The sequence below is a fragment of the Polistes canadensis genome, unplaced genomic scaffold, assembly GCF_001313835.1.
Source record: "Polistes canadensis isolate GaletaPanama2010 unplaced genomic scaffold, ASM131383v1 scaffold_40, whole genome shotgun sequence".
Lineage (NCBI taxonomy): Eukaryota > Metazoa > Arthropoda > Insecta > Hymenoptera > Vespidae > Polistes > Polistes canadensis.
In genome coordinates, this window is record NW_014569587.1 from 698,276 (window position 1) to 722,337 (window position 24,062).

Consider the following 24,062-nt stretch of genomic DNA (forward strand, 5'->3'; position numbering starts at 1 on the left):
TTATTATATTATTATTATTATTTAATTCAATTATGAGATAATCAACTGTTGAAACGTATATTTATGTGTATAACAGCTGATCAACAAGAATAAGTGTTAAGTATAGATAAAAATCATGGAATTATTTTAATATAATGAAATTAAATAAAACTCTGTTATAGAATTATACAGATTATATTTTCTACGCGTGTATATACACACGTAGTAGGATAAAAATCTCTGACATGATATTGAAGAACCGACAGAGAAGTATCGTTTGAAAAAAAAAAAAATGACGGACACAGTCGAAGGGAGGAACATCGGTCGTATCCACAGCGAAATATTTTTACGTTAGAGACGTCCTTCGAATGTGATAGATGTTTCTCGCATCGATTCGCGCGACAAATTGCATTTCGTGAAATACATATAGGTGGTATATATGTATATAGATAGATAGATAGATGTATTATGTATCGTAGCAAAGAAAAACAAAAAAAAAAGAAAAAAATAAAGTAAAATAAAGTAAGTTCGATCAATTATATTTGTTAAATGTGTACTTTACATTTTATTAAATATATACAGGTACGTATACGTGTATATATAATACATAAGCGTGTATAGGTATGCTACATATTGTAACAACACAAAATAAATTCTATCTCAGTTGTATATTTTGAAATATCTTTTCATTATGTTCTATCAATATTATTTTCAAAGATGTAGAATTACCATTCGTTTAATCACGAAAGATTCAAAATTACTTATAAAAAAAACTCTTCTTCCTTTTTCTCATCCTCATTTTGAAAAATATATGATTATCGTTTTGTTTTATATATTATCATATCCAATTAACGAGAAATCTGATAACCAATAAGCGAGAGGTTATAATAAATGTCTCGATTACGGAATTCTTGCAAATAATAACATGAATTTATGGCAGACATAAAGCCAATTCTTTATTGTTATTATCATTACATTTTTTTTTTCTTTTTTCTTTCGTATAGATATATTTTAACACGATATTATTAAATTTTTGATTTATTAATCATTATTATCATTAATTATTCATTCAAATGATCTATTATCATTATTATTATTATTATTATTACGGTAGAGAATACGAGAAATTTTCGATAATACTTTACGTGTAATAATAGCCCGTTGTTTCTGATCCTTTGGGAGAAAGTAATAGAAGAAAAAAAAAAGAAAAAGAAGAAATAAAAAATGAGAAGAAACAGCAAAGATAATGTAACGAGATAAAAAAAAAAGAAAAAACAAATGAAAAATATCGTCGAATAACTTTTAACAAACGATCGTACATCAATCTTATTCTGATTACACAAATTGTCTGATAAAAATGATCTCGTTGTAGAAAAATAAAAAAAACGTTTGAAAATGCTGATGCATACAGTACAATTATTCCTAATTTACCGTATAAATTTCCAAAACTATCGACATATAGAAATAATAAAATACCTATCGTTTTAGTTACGAACGATTCTATCGACTCTATTCGACAAATAGAAAATCGATGTGGGAGATTGGAAATCGAATAAATGAACGCTACAATTTGAACGAAAATTCTTCAATTATTTGACGGAGAAGGTGGAGAAGGGACAGAAGAATGAAGAGTAGTGGGCAGAGAAATTTATGGAACACGAAACTCATTTACAACTCGATCGAATGCGATAATATTCTTGCAGGAAATCCTGTCGAGTTGAACGTTCGAATTTAACAGGCACAGTAAGTAGAAATGAGCTTTAATCGGAGATCGAACTTGTCTTAATCGATCTTGTTACACAAAATAATTCTCGATATTCGAAAACTTTAGATTAACAATGAAAGAGAGATATCATTTAATTTTAAACAAAATTATTATTTCATTTTTTTCAAAGTAAAATTATAATTCCAATAATTATATTCTATATATAGATATATTATATTGAATCTATAAATAGTGATATAGAACGTAAATATATTACGTTCTATAAAGATATATGTCTATATAAAAAAAAAAATTATCAAAAGTTACTGTAAAGATTTAAATATCCCGCCTGAAATGAAATTGATCACGGTGTCACGTGATTTCGTGCGTAAAACGCGCCATTTTCAAGATTACACAATACATAAATTATTACGAGAAATATTATACCGATATGAAAATGGTTTTTATTTTTTTCTTTCGTTTTTCTTTTTTTTTTTTTTCTTTTTTGGCCTTTAAGTCAGAACCAGCGAAAATCCGCATTACTTTGTTCTAATTTTTTACGAGTCTCTTTTGAAACGTTATTTAGAGTACAATAAAAGTTTCAAGCTAAAAAAAATATGAAGCTTCGTCAATATGGGAGTTCTAAATGAGCGTTCATGAAAAACACAGAAAGAGTCTTTCGAATGAAAGCTCGTCGAAAGTATGATTATAACAAAGAGATTTCACCGAATCGAATAATTCACTTCGATTCATTCGAAATTGACGAATATTTTTTTTTCTAACTTTTTTGTAAGTCCTCTTATGACACTTGAATGCGCCAAAAATTACGATAGTGGATTCATACAAAAGTGAAAATATTTCTGATATATTTAATTGTAAAATATAAAGATAAATCATAAAATCAATGTTATACAATTTTTTTATTTCGTTCATTGTTGAACAAATATACGTTTATAATCCTGATTCATATCGTTTATTGTTCATTTAATGAATTTCCATTTGAATTCAACCATCTCATTTCTCTGAAATCTCTTATCCAATATATAAGGATACATATAAAAGATAATGTTGGAAATGTAAGCTCTGTGAGGGAAAAATTGTATTTCCAGCTGTACTATTTTATCTTATATTTTATAGAAAGGAAATGTACATATAATACAGAAAATGATGCAACTCGTTCGATGTTTCAAGCATGAAATCAAAATGACTATTTATCGAGTACGATATTAACTCACATTGTTGACCAATTGATACATATATATATAAAGGAAATAATGCGTTTCGCAAAATTCAATATATTAATAATTAATTTATAAGTATTAATGAAAGGTTATTCAAATATTTAGAATTTTAGCAAATTGATAATATTCTATCATTAAACAAACAATATATCCATTGCAATAAATAATACTATAACAATGGATTATAAACAATTGTAAATTTACTTCGACAATTAGAAATATTCTATACATGCGTAATCTGAAATATACACGTTATTGGTCAACATTGTATTAAAAAGTGATATATGATAGGAAGATTAAAGAGAACGATCAAATTTATTACCGAAATATATTATATTTACAGTGTCCCAAAAATTGTTTTATCAAACTAAAAAATTAGAAATTTCTTTTTTGCAGATATTTCGAATGACGACATAGTAAATCAATACGTTTTTTTAACAACACTATAACTACAGATTTATATATATATATATAATAATAATATTATAATCATTTTTTTTTTATATATATTATCTTAAAATGAAAAAATCAAATAATTGTAATTTTATTTAAAAAATCAATATTGTTCTTTTGTTGGTTTATTCTTTTTTTTGTTCCGATAAAAACGAATTTCGGTAATAATTGAAAAAAAGAAATGATCGAACGGATAGATATATAATATGGTATATGAAAAAAACATTAAAGAAAGATTATGCTCTATTTCGTAATCTTATTTGAATTTGAACGCGTTCAAAAAGTTCTGATCGAAAATATATCGATCATAGTTAAAATCTACTCAAAGATTTATAAATTCGTAAAAACGTGTGTTACGTTACCACACCGCCGCCGCCGCCGCACATGTTTCAAATGAAAAAGAAACAACCGGAGTGGAAGGGGAATAAAAAAGAAAAGAAAATTAAAAAAAAAAGAATTCGTCGTGGAAAATATTTCAAGGAAAATCCTTGACCCCGGTCGATCGAAACGTCTATATTCGTGAAAATTTGAAAGGAGAGAGACACGGTCGGTAAATTAGCTGATCCTACGAAGCGCGAGGATCCTTTCCAACTTTATATATGTTATAACCTAAATTAAAAAGTTAGGTTAAACTAGACGTACAAACGACTTTTATATTTCGTTGAAATATATAAAACGAATGAAACGTTCAAGGAAAAGTTAATATCGATGACTTAAGTTTCGCGTAAAAATCATTTTCTTTTAGTTTCTGTCATTGAAAAATTTGAATATTTTCTAATCAAAGCTCGAAATTTTTCATTGGTTGATACAAACGTACGACTTGTTTTTAAGAGAAGTACAAAAACAAACAAACAAACAAACAAAATAAAATATAGTATAATTTGTAAAGAAATTGAAAAAGATCAATGTCGAGATGATTAAAGAGTGTAAGTTAAAACTTACCATTCTTAAAAATAACCGCCAAAATTCCGTAGCGAAGGAAAAGGACGAGATAAGGCGACATGGAATCGCGAAGGACGACTTAACCGCGAGACCGCCCGTCTTTCACTGATATCCGGTAGTTGAAAACCACGGTGCAATTTCGCCCCTGAATCCCGCGTTACCCCTACCGTCCTTCCTTTCAAAAGGAAATTCGCGCAGGCGTTTCAAAACAATACAGATATAGGAACGTTTTAATGATAAATAGTCCTACGAGAACAAAATAATTGAGAATAAGATGAGAGAAGATAAATAAGAAATTAATAAAGATATTAAAATTAATTATAAAATTATTCATATAAACGAAACGGACAAAAATAATTTTTATATACTCATTAAATATTATTTAAAATATAATTAATAATTCGTATATAATTTGTTATCTATTACTTACTTATTTTTACGAAATTGCCGAAAAGAGCGGGAAACACAATCGGCGGCCGCCATGATGAGATTTATAATACTATCGATCGTAACATTTGATTGGCTAATTGCGATTATTGAAATTACCATGATCCAATTGGGTCGATCAAAACGAATATCGAAATGTTAAATAGATTTAAAGTAGACGAAGTTATTATTCATCGATTTTGCGTTATGAAATTATTTATTCGATCGTATTCTTTACTTTGTTAGATTTTTCAAAAAACTGAATGTTTCTTTCTTTAGAAAATGTTCTTGTAACTGAAAATATACAAATGAATATTCAAGTCTTCAGGCGTGTGTTAAATACGAACGTAATTATGTATTTACATACATACGGATGCTGGAATTATTCAAGATGGCGATATTTTAATCTCGATTATGCAATTCAAAGCATCGAGGTGTTAAAAAAAAAATGAAAGAAAAAGGATAACTCACGAGGATTTTACGTCGTAATTGGAACGCGAATTAAATTATGTATTATATATTTAAATCGTGAGACCGCTAATTCGAAACTTTCTTTGTTAAAGAAAAAAATCTTTAATTTTATTCTAACACACAAATTTTAAAAAATGAGATAAATCAAAATGTAATTAGAATTATTTCGTGGGACTACTTTTAAAAATGTTCAAACGAAACTTCTCATATAATAGAATTATAAATTTCTTTCGAGAAAAAAATATTTAAAAAAGCCTTATATATTAGTTAAATCGAAACTGGAAAAAACCAAATTTAATGATTATTTCTTTGCTATAATTTAAATTTAAACCGATTTATTTTTATCGGTATTATTTTGATTGCATTAATATGAGTTATAAAAATATTAACCTTATAAATTAGAATTTGAAAAAATAAACAAAACTACGTAATAACGTAATGAATTTGTTTGAAATATGTTTTCTAAAAAAATTCTTATTTGATTATTTTTTTTATGAATTCTGACCAATATAATCGAAGTTGCATCTCTTGCATAAATTCCAATCGATAATCGTTTGTTTCATCCACGTAATTAGCTTTAGTCAATTATTTACGATTTTCACACAAATAAATGCACGCGAATTAAATTTTTAATATATTCACCCTAAATTGATAAGTCTTATTATATATCTTATTAAAATTTTATAACCTAAGAATTTTCTCCATTTTTTTTATTATTTTTTCTCTCTTCCTCTCGATTATGATCTTTGATAAGATTTAAAACAATCCTAATAATCAAATTACACAAACGTAATTCTTAATGCATAAAAAAATGAGTGCAACGAACGAAAAATGTACAAAATGTCATGGTGATCATGAGACAGGTAGCATTTACTGTCCAAAATTACACGATAAAAGAATAACTGATTCTACCAAAATATCATTAACCAAATCATTGGATAACAGTTACATTGTGCAAATAGTTTCCATAGGTATTCGACCTGACAATTTTTACGAGGTATGTACATACCAAAAAAATTGTAATACTAATATTTATAACACAAGAAAAACATTCAAAAATATAAGAAAGAACAAAATTTTGTTCATTTCCAACATTGTTATGCATCGCGAGATCGATAAATTATTTTATATAAATATTTTTTTATAACACGTATTATAAAAAAAGTCATCAAACCATCAAAAGGTTGGAAGCTCATTAATTTTTCCCTTATAATGGCTTATACGAAGCAGTGACCTTATAAGATAAAAAATTAATCAACCATTTTTTTTTCTTGAGGGAGGGTTAAAAAAAAATGATCGATGATATAGTAGGAAGCCTTAGATTTTATAACCTAATTATATATATATATAAATTGTAAATATATAATTCTTTAAATTATTAATCACATCGTGTATTCATCGTTTACGAAGGCTAAGATGTTACTAGCACCGGAAGTTGACATGTCCTCCACGAAAATAACTGTTAAGGGTAATAACCTTCGAGTGAGCGTTCTAAGACGTCTAAGGAAAGATTTATCGGATATTATTGAAAAATCGGTATCTAACGATTTAACAAAATTGATTATTAAACATCGAGAAAACTTACTTATACCGGAAACTATAGACAGCGATGAAATACGTGCTGTAGTAGACAATAAACATAGAATGCTCATTCTAACTGCACCTAGTATTAAACCTAGTAAAATACGAAAAATGTGATTAATTAAAATAAATCTTTGTCAACTTGTACGTGTAAGTTAAATGTACAATAGATTTGTAAAAATAATGTTTTCAGGAATATTTTAAGTAACCCGTATTTTTTTACAGGATATATAAAAAAACTGGTCATTCTTATTTTTTTTGTGCCATCAACTTTGGAAACAGTTAATCGAAACAAAAGAATTAATCTAATCAATAATCTATGTAATTCTAACATTTTGCAAATGCCAGGTTAAGTTCTATAACAGATACCTGCAATTCCTGTTACGTTTGTAATAATAATTCTTCATCGATTGATTATGGAAAATTTGCCTCAGCATTGTTTGGACAACGCCATACTATTAAAACAAAACGATTATATAGATCTTAAAATGATTTCGAGTGGATTTAAAACACGATTTAAATTGACTCAAATACCAGATTTTTATATGATTAATAGTAAAGAATATTTTGCTGTAAGTAATTTTTCTTTAAAATGTACTAACTCTTTCAATTCTTATTGCGTGTATTATAGGTATATGTAAAAAATCAAATATATTGCAGGCAGAAATGAAGATAGAAGGATTTAAAGTAAGTACTGCTGCTTTAGCTACGGAAAATGTTTTAAACATTAAATTACGAGAATTGGGTGGTCAACGTCACGTTAGAAATATTAACTTTTTCATTCCAATGGAAGCAAATGCAAAAATCGCATCTATTGAAATATTCGATGATAATACCATTTTTATGAGAGTTCCACTCATAGAACATTTTTAAATTCCATACTAATGTAAAAAAAAAAAGAAATTCTTTATACCTATATATATATATATATATATATATATATATATATATATATAAATAAAGTACTTTAAACGGTGATCGAAATATAAATTTAGCTATTTCGTCACTTCCCACAATTTTATTTATAATGAAATAAAAATTTTGAATAAACGACAAAAGCTGTTTAATCATATTTATTTTGTTGGTGGTGGGCTTTTAGCTTTTGTTGCTTGAGCGTCCGTTTTAGTTTGCTCTGGCTTTGCAGCTTTTGCTGGTGCCGGGGCTGCTTTCTTCGGAGCTTTAAGTTTCTTTCCCTTTAATGCTTTATACGCCAAAATTTGTTTCGTGCGTCTTTCTTGAAGTCTCTTAGCTTTTAATGCTGGTGCATTTTTAGGAAGTTCGATCTAAAAATGAAATAAAATATTTTCATATATATATATCTCAAACTTGTTGAATAACGTTAATATAAAGCAAATCGATTGATATTATTGTACTTACTCCTCGTTTTTCGGCTAAGATCAAATCCTTCTCGTATTGTCGTCTTTGTGCTGTTAAAATTGCTGCACGTTTCAATACAGCAGCATATGGATTTAAACGTAACATTGCACGTGTATTGTTCAATGGATTCAATTTCTTCACACTACGTACGATCTTCTTCCTGTAATTTGATAATATGGTCACGCATTAGAAATTGTCAAAGAGAATAAAAAGTTTAGATTTTTCATTAATTTTTATCAGAAGTGGTTTAAAATTATAATCATTGTCAATCAACAACACGGACCTTAAAATCATCATATTAATATATAAAAATAAAAAAAGGAATAGAAGAATCATTATATAATTTAATACTAATAATTATAATTCAATATCAATAAAAAAATATTACCTTGGAGCTCTCAGAACTTTCTTGATTTCTTCTGATTTCAGAAGTCTAGACAAATCTGTATTGGCCATCTTAGGGAAGGGCAAATTGTAATCTGCTTTAAGCTTAGACTGTTTACGCCAAGTTCCATAAAGTGCATCTAATTTGTCAAAAGCAGACTGCGTCCAAATAACAAATCTGCCAACATGGCCACCAGGTGCCAACTTCAAAAGATTCATCTTGTTTATGTTCATAAGATCCACACCAGGAATGTTGCGGAATGCCTTACGTATACCCTAAACACAAATACTTAATTAGACAAATAGAAAAATTTAAGGTTCTTTTTTTTTACTGTATATAATTACAAACCTTGTCTTCTCCATAGACAATCAAAGGTCCACGACGTTGAATGCGACGACGATTACGCATTTTACCTTTGCCAGCACGGAATCTTTGAGATTTGTAAACCTACAAACAAATATTAAATATTGTTCAGTACAAACAATTACAAAAGATACAATAATTAATAATATTTATAATAAAATAAAAACGTGTGCAGTTGTTCATACCCCAATTTAGTATAAAAAAAAATACTAAATTAGAACGCCTGTGACAACTATATTACTCTAGCACTTGATTTGGAACACCAAAACTAATTGACTTAGTAAAGATGTGGACATTATACAGTGCCAACATAAGTATTCTCAATTTTGTTTTCAATTACCTTTTGAATATCATTCCAAGCTTTGATACGCCTTAAGAAGATAACTGCTTGTTTGGTCTTATTGTATTCCTGAACTTTATCGGAAACTACAAGAGGGAATTCTGGAACCTCTTGAACCATATGTCCTGTAAAAATATTTAATATGATCAGCATAAGTTATCGTAATTAACAAAAATGGTATATATTAATAATACATTATTATATTCTCAGAACAAAGCTTATGTATAATCAGTTTATCAGAAACACGGACCAAAGCTAAATCATCATAAACATCTATATGTATATATTAATTTAGAATAATCAGAAATATGTATATATATTTACCTTTAGATTGTACCAGGGCAGGAACACCAGAAGCAGCAATAGCGGATACAAGAGCGTATCTCTTCTGGTTTACATTGATACGACGGTGCCATCTTCTCCATGGCTTAGTTGGTGCAAACATGCGTCCTCCTCTACACATGTTACCAAATGCACCCTGACCAGAACGATGAGTACCTCCACCACGAACACGAGGAATACGTGCTACAGCACGACCAGTTCCCCATGACTCAGCAGAAGTTTGGTGGCCTAGAAAATAAAATTAACTTATTCATAATCGTATTAATCTATTATACATTTAATTCACGAATGTGACATACCATATTGTTGTTAATTGGTTAGTGATTATAAAAATATATATTTACCAGCCTCTTTAGAAACGCAGTAGGGTTGTCTACTATTCTTCGAAACTTGTTGGTGGACAAAATTTACGATATCAGGGCGTATCGGTGCTTTGAACACCGATGGCAAAGATATGGTGTCTCCTGATGGCTCATTCTTGTCACTATATACAGTAACCAAAGGACGCGCCGTTGATAACGACTAAAGTAAAGAGATAATAAGAAAATATTAAGTTAAATATTAAAACAAGTTTCCCCTTTTCTTAATAATTATAACGAAATATTAAAAAGTTCTATTGGTGAAGAGAGTATATATATTGAAGATAATCAAACGAATTCTTATATGCACATGGCGGCCAGAGAAATAAGTAACGACTTTTTTTTTTTCAAATACTTTATATCGTAGAGATCTTTTCTTAGATGATGTTATCGTAATAAATTATAGATGAATCTTAAAAAATAGATCTTTGTGCAAGTATAATTGTAAAAAACGAATTAAATTCATAAAAAATATATCCTACTGAAGTATACACAGATTACACGTGGTCCACGAAACAAATTATCACCCAACATTAAACTTTCGGGATATAGAAAAAAAAAGAGTAAATATTAATTATAAATTAATACGACATTATCGATGTATGTAAAATTGGCAATAAAGATAATAATTTATCCTTACCATCTCGCGTGCTATTCCACAATTTTCCAAAGAACATACGCGAGGCAGGCAGTCCTTATGACTTACCTTACCATAAAAGAAAGACGATGCAAACGGAAACTGGAGTACTCAACTCACGCATGCTCAATCGACGAACTTTAGCGGCACGTCCGGTTGTTGCATTGAACACTTACTATTCGTACGTTTTTCTTCTGTCAGGAGGCGCTGAAACCATTAAATAACCTTAAGGCGTACTTTTTTAATGTTGTGTTCTATTGGTTAAGAAATTTGTACATTGAGAAATGCAGTTTTATAGAAATGTGATTATAGTAGGACTGAAAGCATAAATAACCTTAAGGCGAATTTTTCTTTAATGTTTCAATAACACTGGCAACGAAATATTTGTATAGTAGTATATATATAAGGTGTCACGAAATGTGATTGTATTTATACGAAGAAACTGCATATATTGAAATTTTTTTTTTATGTTAAAAAATGGCTGGAGAAGTTATTGTTGATGCATTACCTTACATAGACCAAGGATACGATGAACCTGGTGTTAGGGAAGCGGTATATAATTTAGAATAAATAATCTATATATAAAATGAAACTTTTATACCTTGTGTAATATAAATTATGTTTTTTAAAGTTTTACTATGGATACAAACAAGTTTATATTTGGTATTTGGAGGATGTATCTTTAATTATTCAATTTCAGGCTTTGGCAATGGTTGAAGAAGAAACAAGACGATACAGACCAACAAAAAATTATTTGGAACATTTACCTCCTTTAAATATTAATGCATTTGAGACTGATGTAATGAAACACGAGTTTGAAAGGATGCAGAATCGTTCTCCTATGGAGGTTCTCAGTATGAAACGTTATGAACTTCCACCACCACCACCTGGTAAAATGAATGATTTGGCAGCCTGGAATGAAAGCGTAGAAAATAGTAGTGCTCAATTGGAACATCAAGCAACTAGGTAAAATTTTTATGATATATATATATTATAGAATTAATTATATATTATATTCCTTGTATTACAATATTTTTTTATTTTAAAATTATAGAATATGTAATTTAGATTTAATGATGGAATATGGTTGCGAAGCTTGGAAATCTTACTTGGAAGTATTAGTTCAGTTACTTAGTCAAGCACAGAAACAATTGCAGACTTTAAGGAAACAGATTCAGGAAGTCAATTGGCAAAGGAAATCAAAGCAAACACAAGGAGGAGAAAAGTTAAGAGCATTGGAAGCTCAATGGGTCGGTTTAGTTTCAAAGAATTATGAAATTGAACAAGCGTGTGTACATATAGAAGAGGAAATACATTTACAAAAATCTATAATGAATAAAGAAGAGATAGTAGAAATAAATCATGTACCAGGGGATGAAGAACCAGCTATTCCAGGAAAAAGTGCTACAGAAGTTATGGCAATGCAAATGAATCTTGCTGAAAATCAAGATATGTAATAATTTTGTTTAAATAGATACAATGAGTCACAGGTGTGTATTCGCATCTGTTCCAAAACAAAAAAAGATTCGAATTATCTCCATAAGAAATCTTGCATTATAAATTATGAAAGTACAATATTTCAATATTATATAAATGTTAAATATAATAAAGCACAATTTATTTAATTATTGTTTATATGTATCACACTTCTGTTTATGTCTTACAATATACATATTTACAAGTAAATATCACTGCTATGAATGAAACAACATTACTAGTAATTTATATTTATAATTCATCATATTACTAAATAGCTTGCACGCGTCGAAGTATTCATAGCACGTCACAATTCCCAGCATAAATTCTGTATTCTACAAGAGAATGATATATCATATCATATATATCTTCGTAAAATTACAAAGCGAATAGCAAAGCGTCATGCTTAAGAAATTATTCCAGTAAAAAAATACATAAATTTAATCTTTATTTCGCACGTTTCGCGACGGCAGGAAACGCATTTGAATAAATTACGTTTACGTTTTTATCATTTTTTAATTAGTCACTTAATTGTCATAAAGATGTTTCACTAGCTCCTGAGCTTTGCGATTGCAATGGTAAACTTCCTTTATATACTGATGCTTCTTCTTCAAGCAAAGCTATGCGTTGTTTCAGTGATTTAACCTATAAATAAATTATTAAAAATTTAATCACTTTTATGTTATATAAATATGTCTAAAAAAATTTATTTATATATTATATACTGTTATATATATATATATATATATATATATATATTTAACAATGTCAATAATTCGTCTGATGCAAGAATGCGCACGCACAGCATTCAATATGGCTGCTAAACAAGAATATTTCTGCAGTGTATTGTAAGATATTCAACGTACTGATGTCCAAATATCACAAAATAATAAGAAAATATCTGAAAAAGTGGCCTGGGGAAAAAACTTTTGGTATTTATCGTTTCCTACCATTATTTTTCGTTACTGGTGCATTATTAGAATATTGTATGATCAACTGGCATGTTGGCGAGGTTAACTTTTATAAAGTATATAAAAAACGACTTGTCCAAGAGATAGTTAAAGATAATTTGCGTAACGCTGCAAGAGACAATGTCTAAGTACTAAAAGTTACTAAGAATACTTGATATTCTTTCAAAGAACCGTCAAATATTAAAAGATATGTCTTGGTCATTCATTAAATTTAGTATCATATCAATGTTAACTATGCTTGCTGGAGCACAAACTGTCCACCATATATACCAACCTCTATCCGATGTGGATAAGCTGGTAGCTGAAGAATTAAAACAATGGAAAGCTAACAAATAATTGATATAATTTATAATAATATCAAATATATATATATATGTGCATTATACAAAGAGAGATGCATAATAGAGAATAAATTATATTCAGCAGAAATAGTAAAACAAATTGCTCTATGAAATAAACTTTAAAAAAGAAATAAAAATATCTTGAGGCTGTAGTTAGATATCATAATATATTCCATGCGCAAACAACAAGTTAGAAAAGATAATTCATAACTATAAATTTTAATTTAAAGTACAAATGTACGAGTATAATATCTACCTCAGGATATTTATTATTCATACCTGCGTTGTATGTCTTTCTACCATTCCCAACATTTGTTGTTCTAATTTCTTTAATCTAGATTGATATTTTTTCTTTGTTTTTTCCAACGTTTGTACCAGAGTGCTAAAATATATATAAACAGATATTTAACTTTTAATTCTCAAAATCAATTTATTACAATTGATCAAATAAATTATATCACCTGTTAGCTTTTTTCAAATCATTAACAAGTTCTGCGGATTGTTGATGTCTCAATTCTGAATTTTTATTTACTTTATCTAATGTGGAAACTAATTCTTGGAGGCGTTCTTTCAATCTTGCTTCTCTACCCAAAGCTTCTATAAGTTCAGATTCAATACCCTCACTTTCATTATCACTAAGACCTCGATCCTACAAATAACATTATAACACATTGTTTGATTCTATTAGATAATACATTTATAAAATATGTATGTAAAAAATATATTACTTTGTTCATCGATAACATAGCTTCTGTATCGTTAAGTTGTCCTTGAAGATGTTCTATAGCAGCATGCTGAGCTGCAATTTGCGTTTCCTGTGCGTTTAATTTTAATTCCATCGTAGCTCTTTCCTTTTCCAAAAGAAATACTCTTGCCCTCAATTCTGCTTTATCTTCTCTCATAGCCATTAGTTCCTAACGATATTTTAAATTTGGAATGGATCAACGTTCCTTACTATTATTCAGTAATTATTATTTAAATATTATAATTGTTAAACTAACTTGCATAAGCACAGCAGTCTCTAAATCTAATTTTCTAGCTTCCGCGAGAGATATAGTATTTTTTGAATTAAGTGGTTCAACATGAACACTTTCCAATTCTACTGCAGTAGATCTAACCATACCACGTTCGCCTTTTAATTTGCTGATGTGTCTTCTAAGTCTCTCTTCATTTTCGACTGTCCAGGTTACTTCGGATCTATGAAAATAATAAGATTGTCTAATCTCATATTTCAAGATTTTCAACAATTTGATATACATACTCATCCGACAAGATAATACTATCTTCCCAAGGTGCACCCATAACATTAGCACAATCATTTTCAAGTCTGTTCAACAGATGATAAGCTACATTCTCAGCTGCTTTCCTATTGTCGATAGTAAGGCTATTTCGTTCGGTAGAAAGTGCAATTTCACTTTCTAATAAAGCTACGAGAATATCATAGGCTTCTATGGCACGATCGCTATAGGATAACGCTAATCTTAACGCCATTGCATTCGATTCGTATTTCCCAACAAGTAAACTCAATCTAAGTGCAACAAAAAAATATATTCGAATGACGTACATATATGTATATGTATACCTAGCTACGTATCTCTGTAAATCCATATTGAAACGTCCTCGGTAAAATTACCTATCGCATTGTGCTTTACTCTCATGTAAAGTCAAAGCAAGAACAGCGTTGTTAGCTCGAGCATGTTCCAATCTACTGTTCAATCTTTCCGTTTCTACCTCAAATTGCTTTTCTGAACCATTTAACTCTTGCAAATTCGATTGTTCTAAAAGATCAGATACGAGATGCTCGGCGACCATGGTCGAACAAACCTGTAATATGATGTTTAGATTCTTATATCATATTCTTGACTGTAAATGAAAAAGGAAATATATAGGAGAGGAGAAAAAGAAAAATAATTGAATTCATACACCGAGATTTGTAATATCGGGGCCGGTGATGTGCCTCTCATCTGTTCTCCTTAGTCTCACTCTCTCGGCCATCTTGAGGACCGGCGGTTCTTCCCTCGTTACGCTTTTTGTCGGTGGTGTTTGAAGGGGTGGTAGGAGTGGCGAGCAAGGTGCGGTTAGAGGTTCCGGCGAACTGGTATTTCCTCTCGTCTGTGAATACGATAAAGAAGAAACTTGAAAATCTAACGCGTTGAAAAGAACTCTTTTCAACCCGTCGAGAGTAATTTTATTTTATTTCTTTGAGTGAGCTAGTTAGCACGACGTTATAGGATAATTAAAAATTAAAGATGTACACCCTTCATTCCCCTCCTCCCTTCCCATCATCGATGTTACGATATTTCAATATATTTTTACTTTGTGTTCTCGTCGAGGGGAGTCCCCATTGAGTTGTCCCTGATTGCCATTCTGTCCCTGATTCTTAAACTGTGCCAACTGTGCTTGAAGGCTCACGATTTCTGCTCTAAGGGCTGTAACTTCCTCTTGGAGAGTAGCCACGGCGACACTTTGACACGATGCTGCTGGTTGAGTTGGTTCTGGGGTTGGTAAAGCAGCAGGACTATCCAATTGTTCCCTACCGTTCTATAAAAATCAATTTCTCAAGTATTCCGTCATTTTTTTATCCCCAATTTTCGCGAAGATCAACATTTTGACAAATGAAATAAATACAAATTGAAATAAATTGATAAAAAAAAAGGAAGACACAGGTTATAAGGATATAGCAATCATCAGCAAATACATCATTTCCCGAAATACTATTTGCGAATAGGAAACGAATCCTCTTCCGTTACCTCGTTGGTTCGATGTTCAATTTCCTCGCAGCAACTGGAATCGGCATCTCCTAAGGTTCTATCTCCATCACCTTGAATATCTCCACCCCCTTCGCTCTCCTCCACCGGATTCGTAATCGATCCCTCCGCATCTCTACTAGTTTCGATTTCTATAAATTGTATGCACCCAATATAATATTGAGATTTTCAGATAGTATAATATAATACATACAACACAAAATTTAATATAAAATTTAAAAAAGAAAAAAACGAACTCGTGGAATATAAAAATATGTATTTAAGTGAATTCGTTGGAGGAAGTTGAAGTTCGTTATCTATATTTACATTTCAACATTCTGTGCATGCTTGAAGTAGTTTGAATAATTTACGTCTCGCAATAGAATGGGAAAAGAATTAAAACAAGAGGGAAGAGAGAGAGAGAGAAAAAGAGGTGGGGTTGGGGTGGGGGGTTGAGAAAGAGTATTAGAATTCTTGGAATTGAATGTGAATTTCTTACCGGACTCATCCTCCTCGGCAATTACGGTAGCACGATGCCTCTCCAACTGTCTGCCAAGCTCCGCAATGACAGAATGCAATTCGGTAAGTCTCTCCTCGTGTCTGGCCGCCTGCTGTTCAGCTCTTTGCTCAGCTTTAGCAGCTTGAACTTCTGCTCTTGCTAAAGCTACTTCAGCAGCTTCTCTCGCACGAGTGGCTATCAATAGCCGTGAATTTAGATCGGCGACTTCGGATCTTAACGACGACAATGCAGCTGCATGGAGCTGGAAATTAAAATCATTTTTGCCCCCCCCCCAATTGTTTTTTTGCCCCTTTATTTGTTTAAACATTAAAATTAATTATCGTAAACAAATGGATATTACGTTGAAAGAGAGTCTCTTATTGTTATTGTTATTATTATATAGTTTCGTTAAGATCGTAATTATTAATATCGATTTGTTCTTAATTAAAAAAAAAAAAGTTATGGAAAGTTGCGACTCGAAGCAATCGTTATTTAAATAGAAACAATTAACCTCGTTTATAAATGAATATTAAATCGAGAAAAATTCAATTTATATATAATTCGTATATATTATACGTAATTCGTGAATATGCAAATGTGTTAAATCTAATCGTGAATTAAAATAAAATACGTTACACAACTCGAATCCTTGACAATTTTAACATTTCGTAAAGTACGACAGAGAAAGAGAACAAAAATTGAAAAAAAAGAGTAAGAAATACGAGAACTCGTGTATACATATATGCATTCCGAAATGGAAACGTCGTTTTGCGCGTTAAGAGTCTCATTAAAAAAAGAAAAAAAAACACACACACACACAAGGAAAAAAAAAACAAGGAAAAAGAGAAATAAGGATCGAATGAGTTCGACCGAAAGGAAGAGGAAAAGCATGGAAAAATTTGTAGATTCGCGTCTCGTTCTAAGTGTCCTTCGCGTGATCACTCACGCGTGTCGGTTATGTTACGAGACGAGACGAGACGCTAATGACGAATACCCGGTCACGTGTTAATCCGTAGATAAAAGATAAAAAAAAAAAAAAAAAAAGGGGGGGGAGGAAAAAAGAATAAAAGAAACAAGAAATGAGAAAAGGAGATGAAACGACGATCCTGGAAAGTATAAAAATCACGACGTCGAGTCGTTTCGAAACACATTCAGTAACTTACGAGCCTATAAGAAAGAAGAACGTTATACACACCACATAGATCAAGAGTGCATCGTTATATTCTTCGGGGTATGTTTAATTATTCGTTACAAAAAATATCATTTATTCATTGTAATCGAATAATAAATCATCATACGTATAACAGGTAGCTTTAAGTTTTAAGCTCGTTGAACAAAAGTAATTTAAAACAAACAAAATAAATCACAATTATACCTGTAGTATTACAATACGATAAGAAAAGATTTAGCTTAAATTCTTGAAACAGAAAAAAAAAACTTTAGGATTCGTCTAGTATTTAACTTGATTATTATTTCAATATCGTTAAGTACGCAAAAGTAATATGACAAAATATATAATTACGATCGTAAATTCTTCGATGGCATATAACACAATTTAATAGTTAAATAAATAAATAAATAAATAATTTCAAAAGAAAAATAAGAGAGAAATATACGTTATATGTCAAGTGCGAAAACTCGACGAGCATTAGTCGTTCTTTTCTTTTACAACTCGCGAAGATTTATTACTCGGTACTTTGAAAACTAGTAACCAACACGTTTGAAAACAGCTTACGTTAGTTGGTTAGACGTATGATTTCTTTAAGGACATTATTTTTTATATTATTTCCTTCTAACGGATTAACTCTTATAACTAGTTTATCGCTTATCTCCATCTTCATTATCATGACAGACAGTCTCGAGAAGGTGCAGCATATATATATATATATATACATATACATATACATAGATATATAAAATGAAGCTGCTTTTCGTCTTCGCTATCGTTGTCGCAATTTTGTCGACGTTGATGATAAATACGAGCGCAGAGAAGGACGAGTACATTCATCTACCTGGAAAATCTTGTGCGGATGCACCACCTTGTCCAGATGGTAGACAATGCGTTATGGGAAAACCAAGATGCAATGTTGGAACTTGTCCAGATTTGGTACCAACTTGTGGTACCAAATCATAAATATATGTAACATATATTTTCTATGAATTTAACTAACATAATTACTTTTTCATATATTATATTATAAAAAGAAATAAATATATAAAAAAACAAAAAAGAAAATACATACATAATATTAATTATATATAAGAAAAATGTACAAGAGGAGAAAAAAATATTGAAAAATATACATTTATAATTGTTTGTTGTATTCAATTAGATGATCTTGGGGGGAGGGGGAGGGGGGAGGGGAGGGGGAATTTTTAACTTACAGAATGTTGTTTATCCGCGTAATCCACTTCTACATGAACCGGTACAGTTCTCTCGGATCTGCGATCACCGGGACAACAAAGCCAGGATCTAGACCTAGCCAATCCTCTTGGCTCCTCTTCTTCGTCATCTTCATCAACGTCTTCGTCCTCGGTAGTGGCGCAATGTACGTAAACGAGATCATTCCTAAGTTCGTCCTCGACAATCTCTTTTGCCGCGTTCGATGGAATGTGGCTCGACAACGTTTGTATCCCGCATCTTGATGTTCTTTGAAGATATTGCTGTAATTGCTGCTGCTGTTGTTGTTGTTGCTGTTGTAATTGTATTTGTAATTGTTGTTGTTGTTGTTGTTGTTGAAATTGTTGTTGACGACGTAAACGATTGACGAAATACGTTGACTCCGTAGAGTCATTGTTAATAGCAACCGTAAAATTCGCCACGTTGTTGGATTCGTCGTTACTCTTCCTGTCGTCGTTGTTTTTCGACGAGTTGCATTCTTAATTGTCGAAGAGGAAAGGAAGAAGAAGAAGAAGAGGTCGAAAATTGTCAACTCGATCGATCGAGAATAAAAATCAATAGATTTATGTTATTTACTTACGTACCCTAAATTGTGTATTTTTTATCCGTGCTGTGATTTATATTATGAATTAGATGAATTCTAGCGAATTTTTATAGATCATTACACTCCCCCTTCGAACAATTTCGTGTTTGCGCGTGATATATGTGTAGAAATATGTATGTGTATGTGTGTGTGTATATATATGTGTACGTGTATGATTTTTAAGCGAGTCCTTCGAGCATGACACTTTGTTTCATTAATTAATAGATTATACTTTTGTTGTATTCCTTCTTCTTTTCCTTTATAGTAAAATATTAATACGCAAATCGTTGATATACTTTTAAGAGTTTTTCTGATTATCACAAACAAAGCTCGTCGATTGAAAGGTATCTTCTGTAAAAGACAAAAAACAAATGATACATGCACACCGTCGTATCAATCGTGTCACTGATCTAACAATAACGGTAATAAAATCTTATCGGGGTGTGTCTGTCATAATTTGATTTTGTTCTTTTCTTGTTTATTCTTTCTTTCTAGGTTTTCAGTAAGTATCAGAACATTGTTCCAGATCACCATACTATCGATCGTAAGAGAGTCTTTCACGCGTCGTCGTTAGGATGCGCTCTGGTCTATGATGTTAACCATATCCACCCCTCGTATACTATTTTCTATTTTTTTTTTGTTTTTTTTTAAGAGAAAGGACATTCCTTCGAACGTTTTGCTTGTATTAAAAACATTTCAACGATCATTCATATGATAAAATTGGATTAACACGCGCGAGAGAAAAAGAATATAATAAATATTTTTTATTAAAAATTGAAATATATTAAAAATAATAATAATACAAAGTAAGTATACGTAAGAATGTTGGATGTGAAATTTATGAGAGAATACTTTGAAAATAAGATAATCGTTGGTTACGTTTGTCTTTACTACTTACCCTTCCTTCCCATTTAATATTTCAAAGGTTGATATTGATCACCTTTTTGCGGATTCACGAGACGCCCTCTTTTCAACGACTCCAATGCGAGAACACTTTTTTTTCTTTAAATCACGCATTAAATATTTCAAGAATTTTTATAAACGATATTCTTACTTCATTACGACATATTATCCAATTAATAAATCGAGATATCATTTAAATTAATTTATCGTTACATTAAAAACTTTCAAGAATTTCTAGATAATATTATTTTCATTATGATAGATTCTCTCAAATGAACATTAAACGTATCGATGCATACTTATTTCTATCACAACGGGTCAAATGACCTGTCTTCTACAAAATTTCACATAATATACTACGATCTATGTATAGCAAATAATATATCATTTATAGAATAACAAATTCTTGACTACGAAAATAACACTATAACGTAATTAACGTAACACTATAATTATATATAGAAATTCTATTGAAAAGTTTAAAAAGAAGGGTCATTTAACCCATCATTCGTAATACGTTTAATGTTAATGCATCGAATTATCATAAAATCTATATGATCGTTAATTTAATACCTTCCAATATTAACCTTTACAATAATGAATAAAATAAATCTCAAAAGTAATATAAACAAAAATATTCATTTGAAAACGAACATTTCGTAATTCGTCATTTAAATATTACATTTCGTAATTTACGTTTCCCCTTTTTCAATCTTTAAGCACACACAATTACTGTATTCCTATTTTCAGTCGAATATACTTGTTAATTCAATCACATTATTGGAATTGTTTTCCTTCTGAAAGTACGTGATTAGATTACGTGTTAATTGTAATAGATAAATTTCATTAGGATTTATTATTTCCGATCGAGCTTATTGGGCGCGAGCTTTTCGTCACGCTCGAGGGAATACGATAAGGGTAAAAGGGAAGCTTTCGCGATTATTAAAGCAACAGCAACAGCAGCAGCAGTAAAATAGTAGTAGGTGTGGCTGTAACGCTTTGGAGAAGCATTTACATGTGCAAAAAAAGAAAAAAGAGAGAGAGAGAGTAAGAGAGAAAAAAAGGGTGATCCGTAGGTTTGAAAATTTCTAGATTTTCGAAGCGTTTAACGAGCTCGCCCAGAAGAACATACAGCTGCTCGTTAACCCTTCGTTAGTGGCCAGTTCGCTGTTGGCTGCGGTCTCCGATCTTCTCTCCCTCGCTTTACCATTCCATTGCTCTGTAATGTTCTCTTGCGATACGTTCGTTAGCGTTTCAATGATACCGTTTTTCATGTTTCAACTAGCGCGCATACCAGAATGAAAGAAAGAGAGAGAAAAAGAAAGAAGACAGACATTGCTGAATGAAACTGAGAGAATTCGTTTGAGAAGAAATAATTCGATTACCGATAAACAAATATCTCAACGTTAGAATCGTACAAGATTTAATAATACATAAGTAAATGAATAAAAAGATATATAAGTGTATAATAATTTTATAAGAATAAATTTACACACATGTACATACACGTGTGTGTAGGAAAGAATAAATAAAGATATTTCTTTAACGAAGCACACTTTATATTTTCGAATTAGAACTTGGGATCGTGTTGTTTAAGAGGAAAGAGAGCTGTAATAACATTGGAAGGCTGCCCTACTATCTTTGGCCCTAATGAAAAAACGGTCCATCGTGCTTCGAGCACGTTTGCAAGAGCTTCAGTACATTTTCTCTCTCTCTCTCTCTCTCTCTCTCTATATATATATCTATCTTTCTTTCTTTCACACTTTCTTTTTCCTATCTCTCACCCTCTTACTACTCCAAGGAATTGAGCGCACGTGCACACTACAAGAAGCGCACGAGTAGTGTATTAGCATTCCTGCCACGCACCATCCTGCTGCTTACCTAAAAAGAACAAAAGGCACGCGTAATTGTTTATCCTCCGATAATGGCCGACACGGGGAATTGCTTCATCAACACCCGCAGGCTCCAACGATCCTCGTAATTTAACTCATGCGAGAATTTCAACGTGCTGTGGCTACCCTACCCTCCCTTCCTACCCTTCCTTCCTTCCTTCCTTGCTTGTTTCCTTCTCTTTCTACCAACTAACCAGCAGAACCAACCAACGTAAGTACTTACTTACACCACCGTCACCCACCGTCAAACCCAAGTCTTGTTTGAGACTACGTCTCGATCTAGAAGTCTTTTTAACCGGTCTCTCGGCATTGCTTACAGCTTTCGACGTATAACGAGACTCGGAAATAGCGCCTGCTTATGCGTACGTTTAGTATATGTGTATATATATATATGTATATACTTATGTATGTATTTATATACGTATGCACGGTCACGCGACGTAAACTCCAAATCCGATTTTACTTCTTATCGAATACCGATGCATTATATATATATATATATTTATTGGCGTATTTCGAATTCTAATTTGATGAATTTCTTTGAACACTCAATCAAAGAAAAAAAGAAATTTGAAAGTTTAAAAAGAAAATCCACAATATTATGTATATTTGTATTCGACAAACTTCTTTTCAACTGGTTTGTTTTGTAGATAATATAAAAAAGGAATGAAAGAAATAAAGAGGATAAAGAAATAATGATTGATTGGTATGTAAGGAAAAGTTACTCGCTGACATTACCAATGGAATTTAGTATTAGTAAGAGGTTGGTTGGTTGGTTGGTGCGTTAATTAAACGAGTTAATTACTCGAGGCGTCGTAAACGCACGCACGGTAACGTTCCTGAGTAGAAGTATGTTGTATGTGCGAATTTAGGAGAAGTTGACTCTGGTATACGCGAGGCCACCGCCAATTATAGGAGTTTGGTACTTGTAAGAAGCACCATACGAGTAGTTACAAGTGCACTCTCTTGCTATCGTACTACTCGTTTACTTATGTACGTATATTCGTAACGTGTATATATATATATATGTCTGTATCTGTGTAACGTAACTAAACGTGAATTTGCAAGGCTCGCGCGTCAGGCTCGTTTTAGAATGAAAAACAATTGCCGACATTTTCGTGATGGAGTATAATTTACTACGTTAAACAGCTTTATGAAATAATAAACGAATAAAGTAACTTCGCCATTTTATTCTTCTTTTTTTTTTTCTTTTTTTCTTCATCATTTTCAAGCGAATTCTAAAATAACTTACGAGTATTTATTTAATTTTTGCATAATTGATAAACAGAAGAAGAAGAAGAAAAAAAAACGAGAGATCCGTTTATTAGAACTAAACTATAAATTAATATTCGATATATAGGAATTGAATTTCTGCAACGTTGATTAAAAAAGTATCCGTAGAGTTTTAAGTATCTTGTGTTCTTTCTCACTCAAGAGATCTATTTACAGAGATTCCACGAAGTAAAATCTTATCGGGTTCTATCGTAAAAACAAGCTACCCGTTGTGTTTATTTTCGTCCTTAAAGAGTCTCGACTTGAAATGATAGCTGTGATTAGTATAGGGGACGATTAAAACGTCACGCATTAGATCCCCGATGACAACTCAATTACTCCATTAATCTAGATAATTATTTGAAAAAGTAACGAA

At 30.9% G+C, this 24,062-nt stretch overlaps 7 protein-coding genes and 1 long non-coding RNA gene across 10 annotated transcripts in view; 4 read left to right on the forward strand and 4 right to left on the reverse strand.

Annotated features, from left to right (window-relative positions):
• The window catches only part of LOC106784803 (neuronal acetylcholine receptor subunit alpha-10-like), a 10,991-nt gene extending 6,566 nt beyond the window's left edge, over window positions 1–4,425 (reverse strand). The window contains exon 1 of the mRNA XM_014744721.1: window positions 4,321–4,425. Within this exon, the coding sequence (XP_014600207.1) occupies window positions 4,321–4,381 (61 nt within the window). The 5' untranslated portion in view covers window positions 4,382–4,425. The remainder of the gene's footprint in view (window positions 1–4,320) is intronic.
• Window positions 4,426–6,023: 1,598 nt separating this feature from the next.
• Window positions 6,024–7,171, forward strand: LOC106784753. The gene is made up of 2 exons (XM_014744607.1): window positions 6,024–6,214; window positions 6,628–7,171. Exons 1-2 carry the CDS (start codon window positions 6,029–6,031, stop codon window positions 6,913–6,915), a joined length of 474 nt encoding a protein of 157 aa, XP_014600093.1. The 5' UTR covers window positions 6,024–6,028; the 3' UTR covers window positions 6,916–7,171.
• LOC106784756 lies at window positions 6,061–7,253 on the reverse strand. The gene is made up of 2 exons (XR_001381445.1): window positions 7,168–7,253; window positions 6,061–6,892 (listed from the first exon to the last, which is right to left on the reverse strand). It is a non-coding gene; the product is annotated as an uncharacterized LOC106784756 (long non-coding RNA).
• LOC106784755 lies at window positions 7,196–7,726 on the forward strand. Its single transcript, XM_014744608.1, has 2 exons — window positions 7,196–7,370; window positions 7,459–7,726. Exons 1-2 carry the CDS (start codon window positions 7,215–7,217, stop codon window positions 7,669–7,671), a joined length of 369 nt encoding a protein of 122 aa, XP_014600094.1. The 5' UTR covers window positions 7,196–7,214; the 3' UTR covers window positions 7,672–7,726.
• Window positions 7,727–7,801: 75 nt separating this feature from the next.
• LOC106784777 (60S ribosomal protein L4) lies at window positions 7,802–10,712 on the reverse strand. Its single transcript, XM_014744642.1, has 8 exons — window positions 10,605–10,712; window positions 9,950–10,127; window positions 9,588–9,833; window positions 9,264–9,388; window positions 8,909–9,007; window positions 8,564–8,835; window positions 8,176–8,335; window positions 7,802–8,081 (listed from the first exon to the last, which is right to left on the reverse strand). Exons 1-8 carry the CDS (start codon window positions 10,605–10,607, stop codon window positions 7,872–7,874), a joined length of 1,293 nt encoding a protein of 430 aa, XP_014600128.1. The 5' UTR covers window positions 10,608–10,712; the 3' UTR covers window positions 7,802–7,871.
• Window positions 10,713–10,878: 166 nt separating this feature from the next.
• Window positions 10,879–12,227, forward strand: LOC106784778 (pre-mRNA-splicing factor SPF27). Its single transcript, XM_014744643.1, has 3 exons — window positions 10,879–11,153; window positions 11,302–11,567; window positions 11,656–12,227. Exons 1-3 carry the CDS (start codon window positions 11,079–11,081, stop codon window positions 12,056–12,058), a joined length of 744 nt encoding a protein of 247 aa, XP_014600129.1. The 5' UTR covers window positions 10,879–11,078; the 3' UTR covers window positions 12,059–12,227.
• Window positions 12,179–24,062, reverse strand: part of LOC106784775 (colorectal mutant cancer protein) — a 30,257-nt gene continuing 18,373 nt past the window's right edge. For 2 of the 3 annotated variants that reach the window (XM_014744639.1, XM_014744638.1), the window contains exons 5-15: window positions 16,636–16,897; window positions 16,140–16,288; window positions 15,706–15,930; window positions 15,313–15,501; window positions 15,023–15,213; window positions 14,651–14,917; window positions 14,391–14,586; window positions 14,118–14,303; window positions 13,851–14,038; window positions 13,669–13,771; window positions 12,179–12,722 (exon numbers count right to left, since the gene is read on the reverse strand). In XM_014744639.1, the coding sequence (XP_014600125.1) occupies window positions 12,612–12,722; window positions 13,669–13,771; window positions 13,851–14,038; window positions 14,118–14,303; window positions 14,391–14,586; window positions 14,651–14,917; window positions 15,023–15,213; window positions 15,313–15,501; window positions 15,706–15,930; window positions 16,140–16,288; window positions 16,636–16,897 (2,067 nt within the window). In that variant the 3' untranslated portion in view covers window positions 12,179–12,611. Of the gene's footprint in view, window positions 12,723–13,668; window positions 13,772–13,850; window positions 14,039–14,117; window positions 14,304–14,390; window positions 14,587–14,650; window positions 14,918–15,022; window positions 15,214–15,312; window positions 15,502–15,705; window positions 15,931–16,139; window positions 16,289–16,635; window positions 16,898–19,020; window positions 19,515–24,062 lie in introns of all 3 variants that reach the window. The other variant, XM_014744637.1, reaches the window with a different exon arrangement.
• On the forward strand, window positions 12,836–13,477 carry LOC106784779 (small integral membrane protein 4). The gene has a single exon (XM_014744644.1). It carries the CDS (start codon window positions 12,946–12,948, stop codon window positions 13,174–13,176), a length of 231 nt encoding a protein of 76 aa, XP_014600130.1. The 5' UTR covers window positions 12,836–12,945; the 3' UTR covers window positions 13,177–13,477.

Coding starts and splice junctions, on each gene's coding strand:
- LOC106784753 (XM_014744607.1), top strand. CDS start 6,029: ATGAGTGCAACGAACGAAAAATGTACAAAATGTCATGGTGATCATGAG. Junction 6,215..6,627: donor GACCTGACAATTTTTACGAG/GTATGTACATAC, acceptor TCGTTTACGAAG/GCTAAGATGTTACTAGCACC.
- LOC106784755 (XM_014744608.1), top strand. CDS start 7,215: ATGGAAAATTTGCCTCAGCATTGTTTGGACAACGCCATACTATTAAAA. Junction 7,371..7,458: donor ATAGTAAAGAATATTTTGCT/GTAAGTAATTTT, acceptor AATATATTGCAG/GCAGAAATGAAGATAGAAGG.
- LOC106784777 (XM_014744642.1), bottom strand. Junction 9,389..9,587: donor TGCCCTGGTACAATCTAAAG/GTAAATATATAT, acceptor ATATTTTTACAG/GACATATGGTTCAAGAGGTT. Junction 8,336..8,563: donor AAAGTTCTGAGAGCTCCAAG/GTAATATTTTTT, acceptor ATCAAATTACAG/GAAGAAGATCGTACGTAGTG.
- LOC106784778 (XM_014744643.1), top strand. CDS start 11,079: ATGGCTGGAGAAGTTATTGTTGATGCATTACCTTACATAGACCAAGGA. Junction 11,154..11,301: donor AACCTGGTGTTAGGGAAGCG/GTATATAATTTA, acceptor ATTCAATTTCAG/GCTTTGGCAATGGTTGAAGA. Junction 11,568..11,655: donor TTGGAACATCAAGCAACTAG/GTAAAATTTTTA, acceptor TTAAAATTATAG/AATATGTAATTTAGATTTAA.
- LOC106784779 (XM_014744644.1), top strand. CDS start 12,946: ATGTCCAAATATCACAAAATAATAAGAAAATATCTGAAAAAGTGGCCT.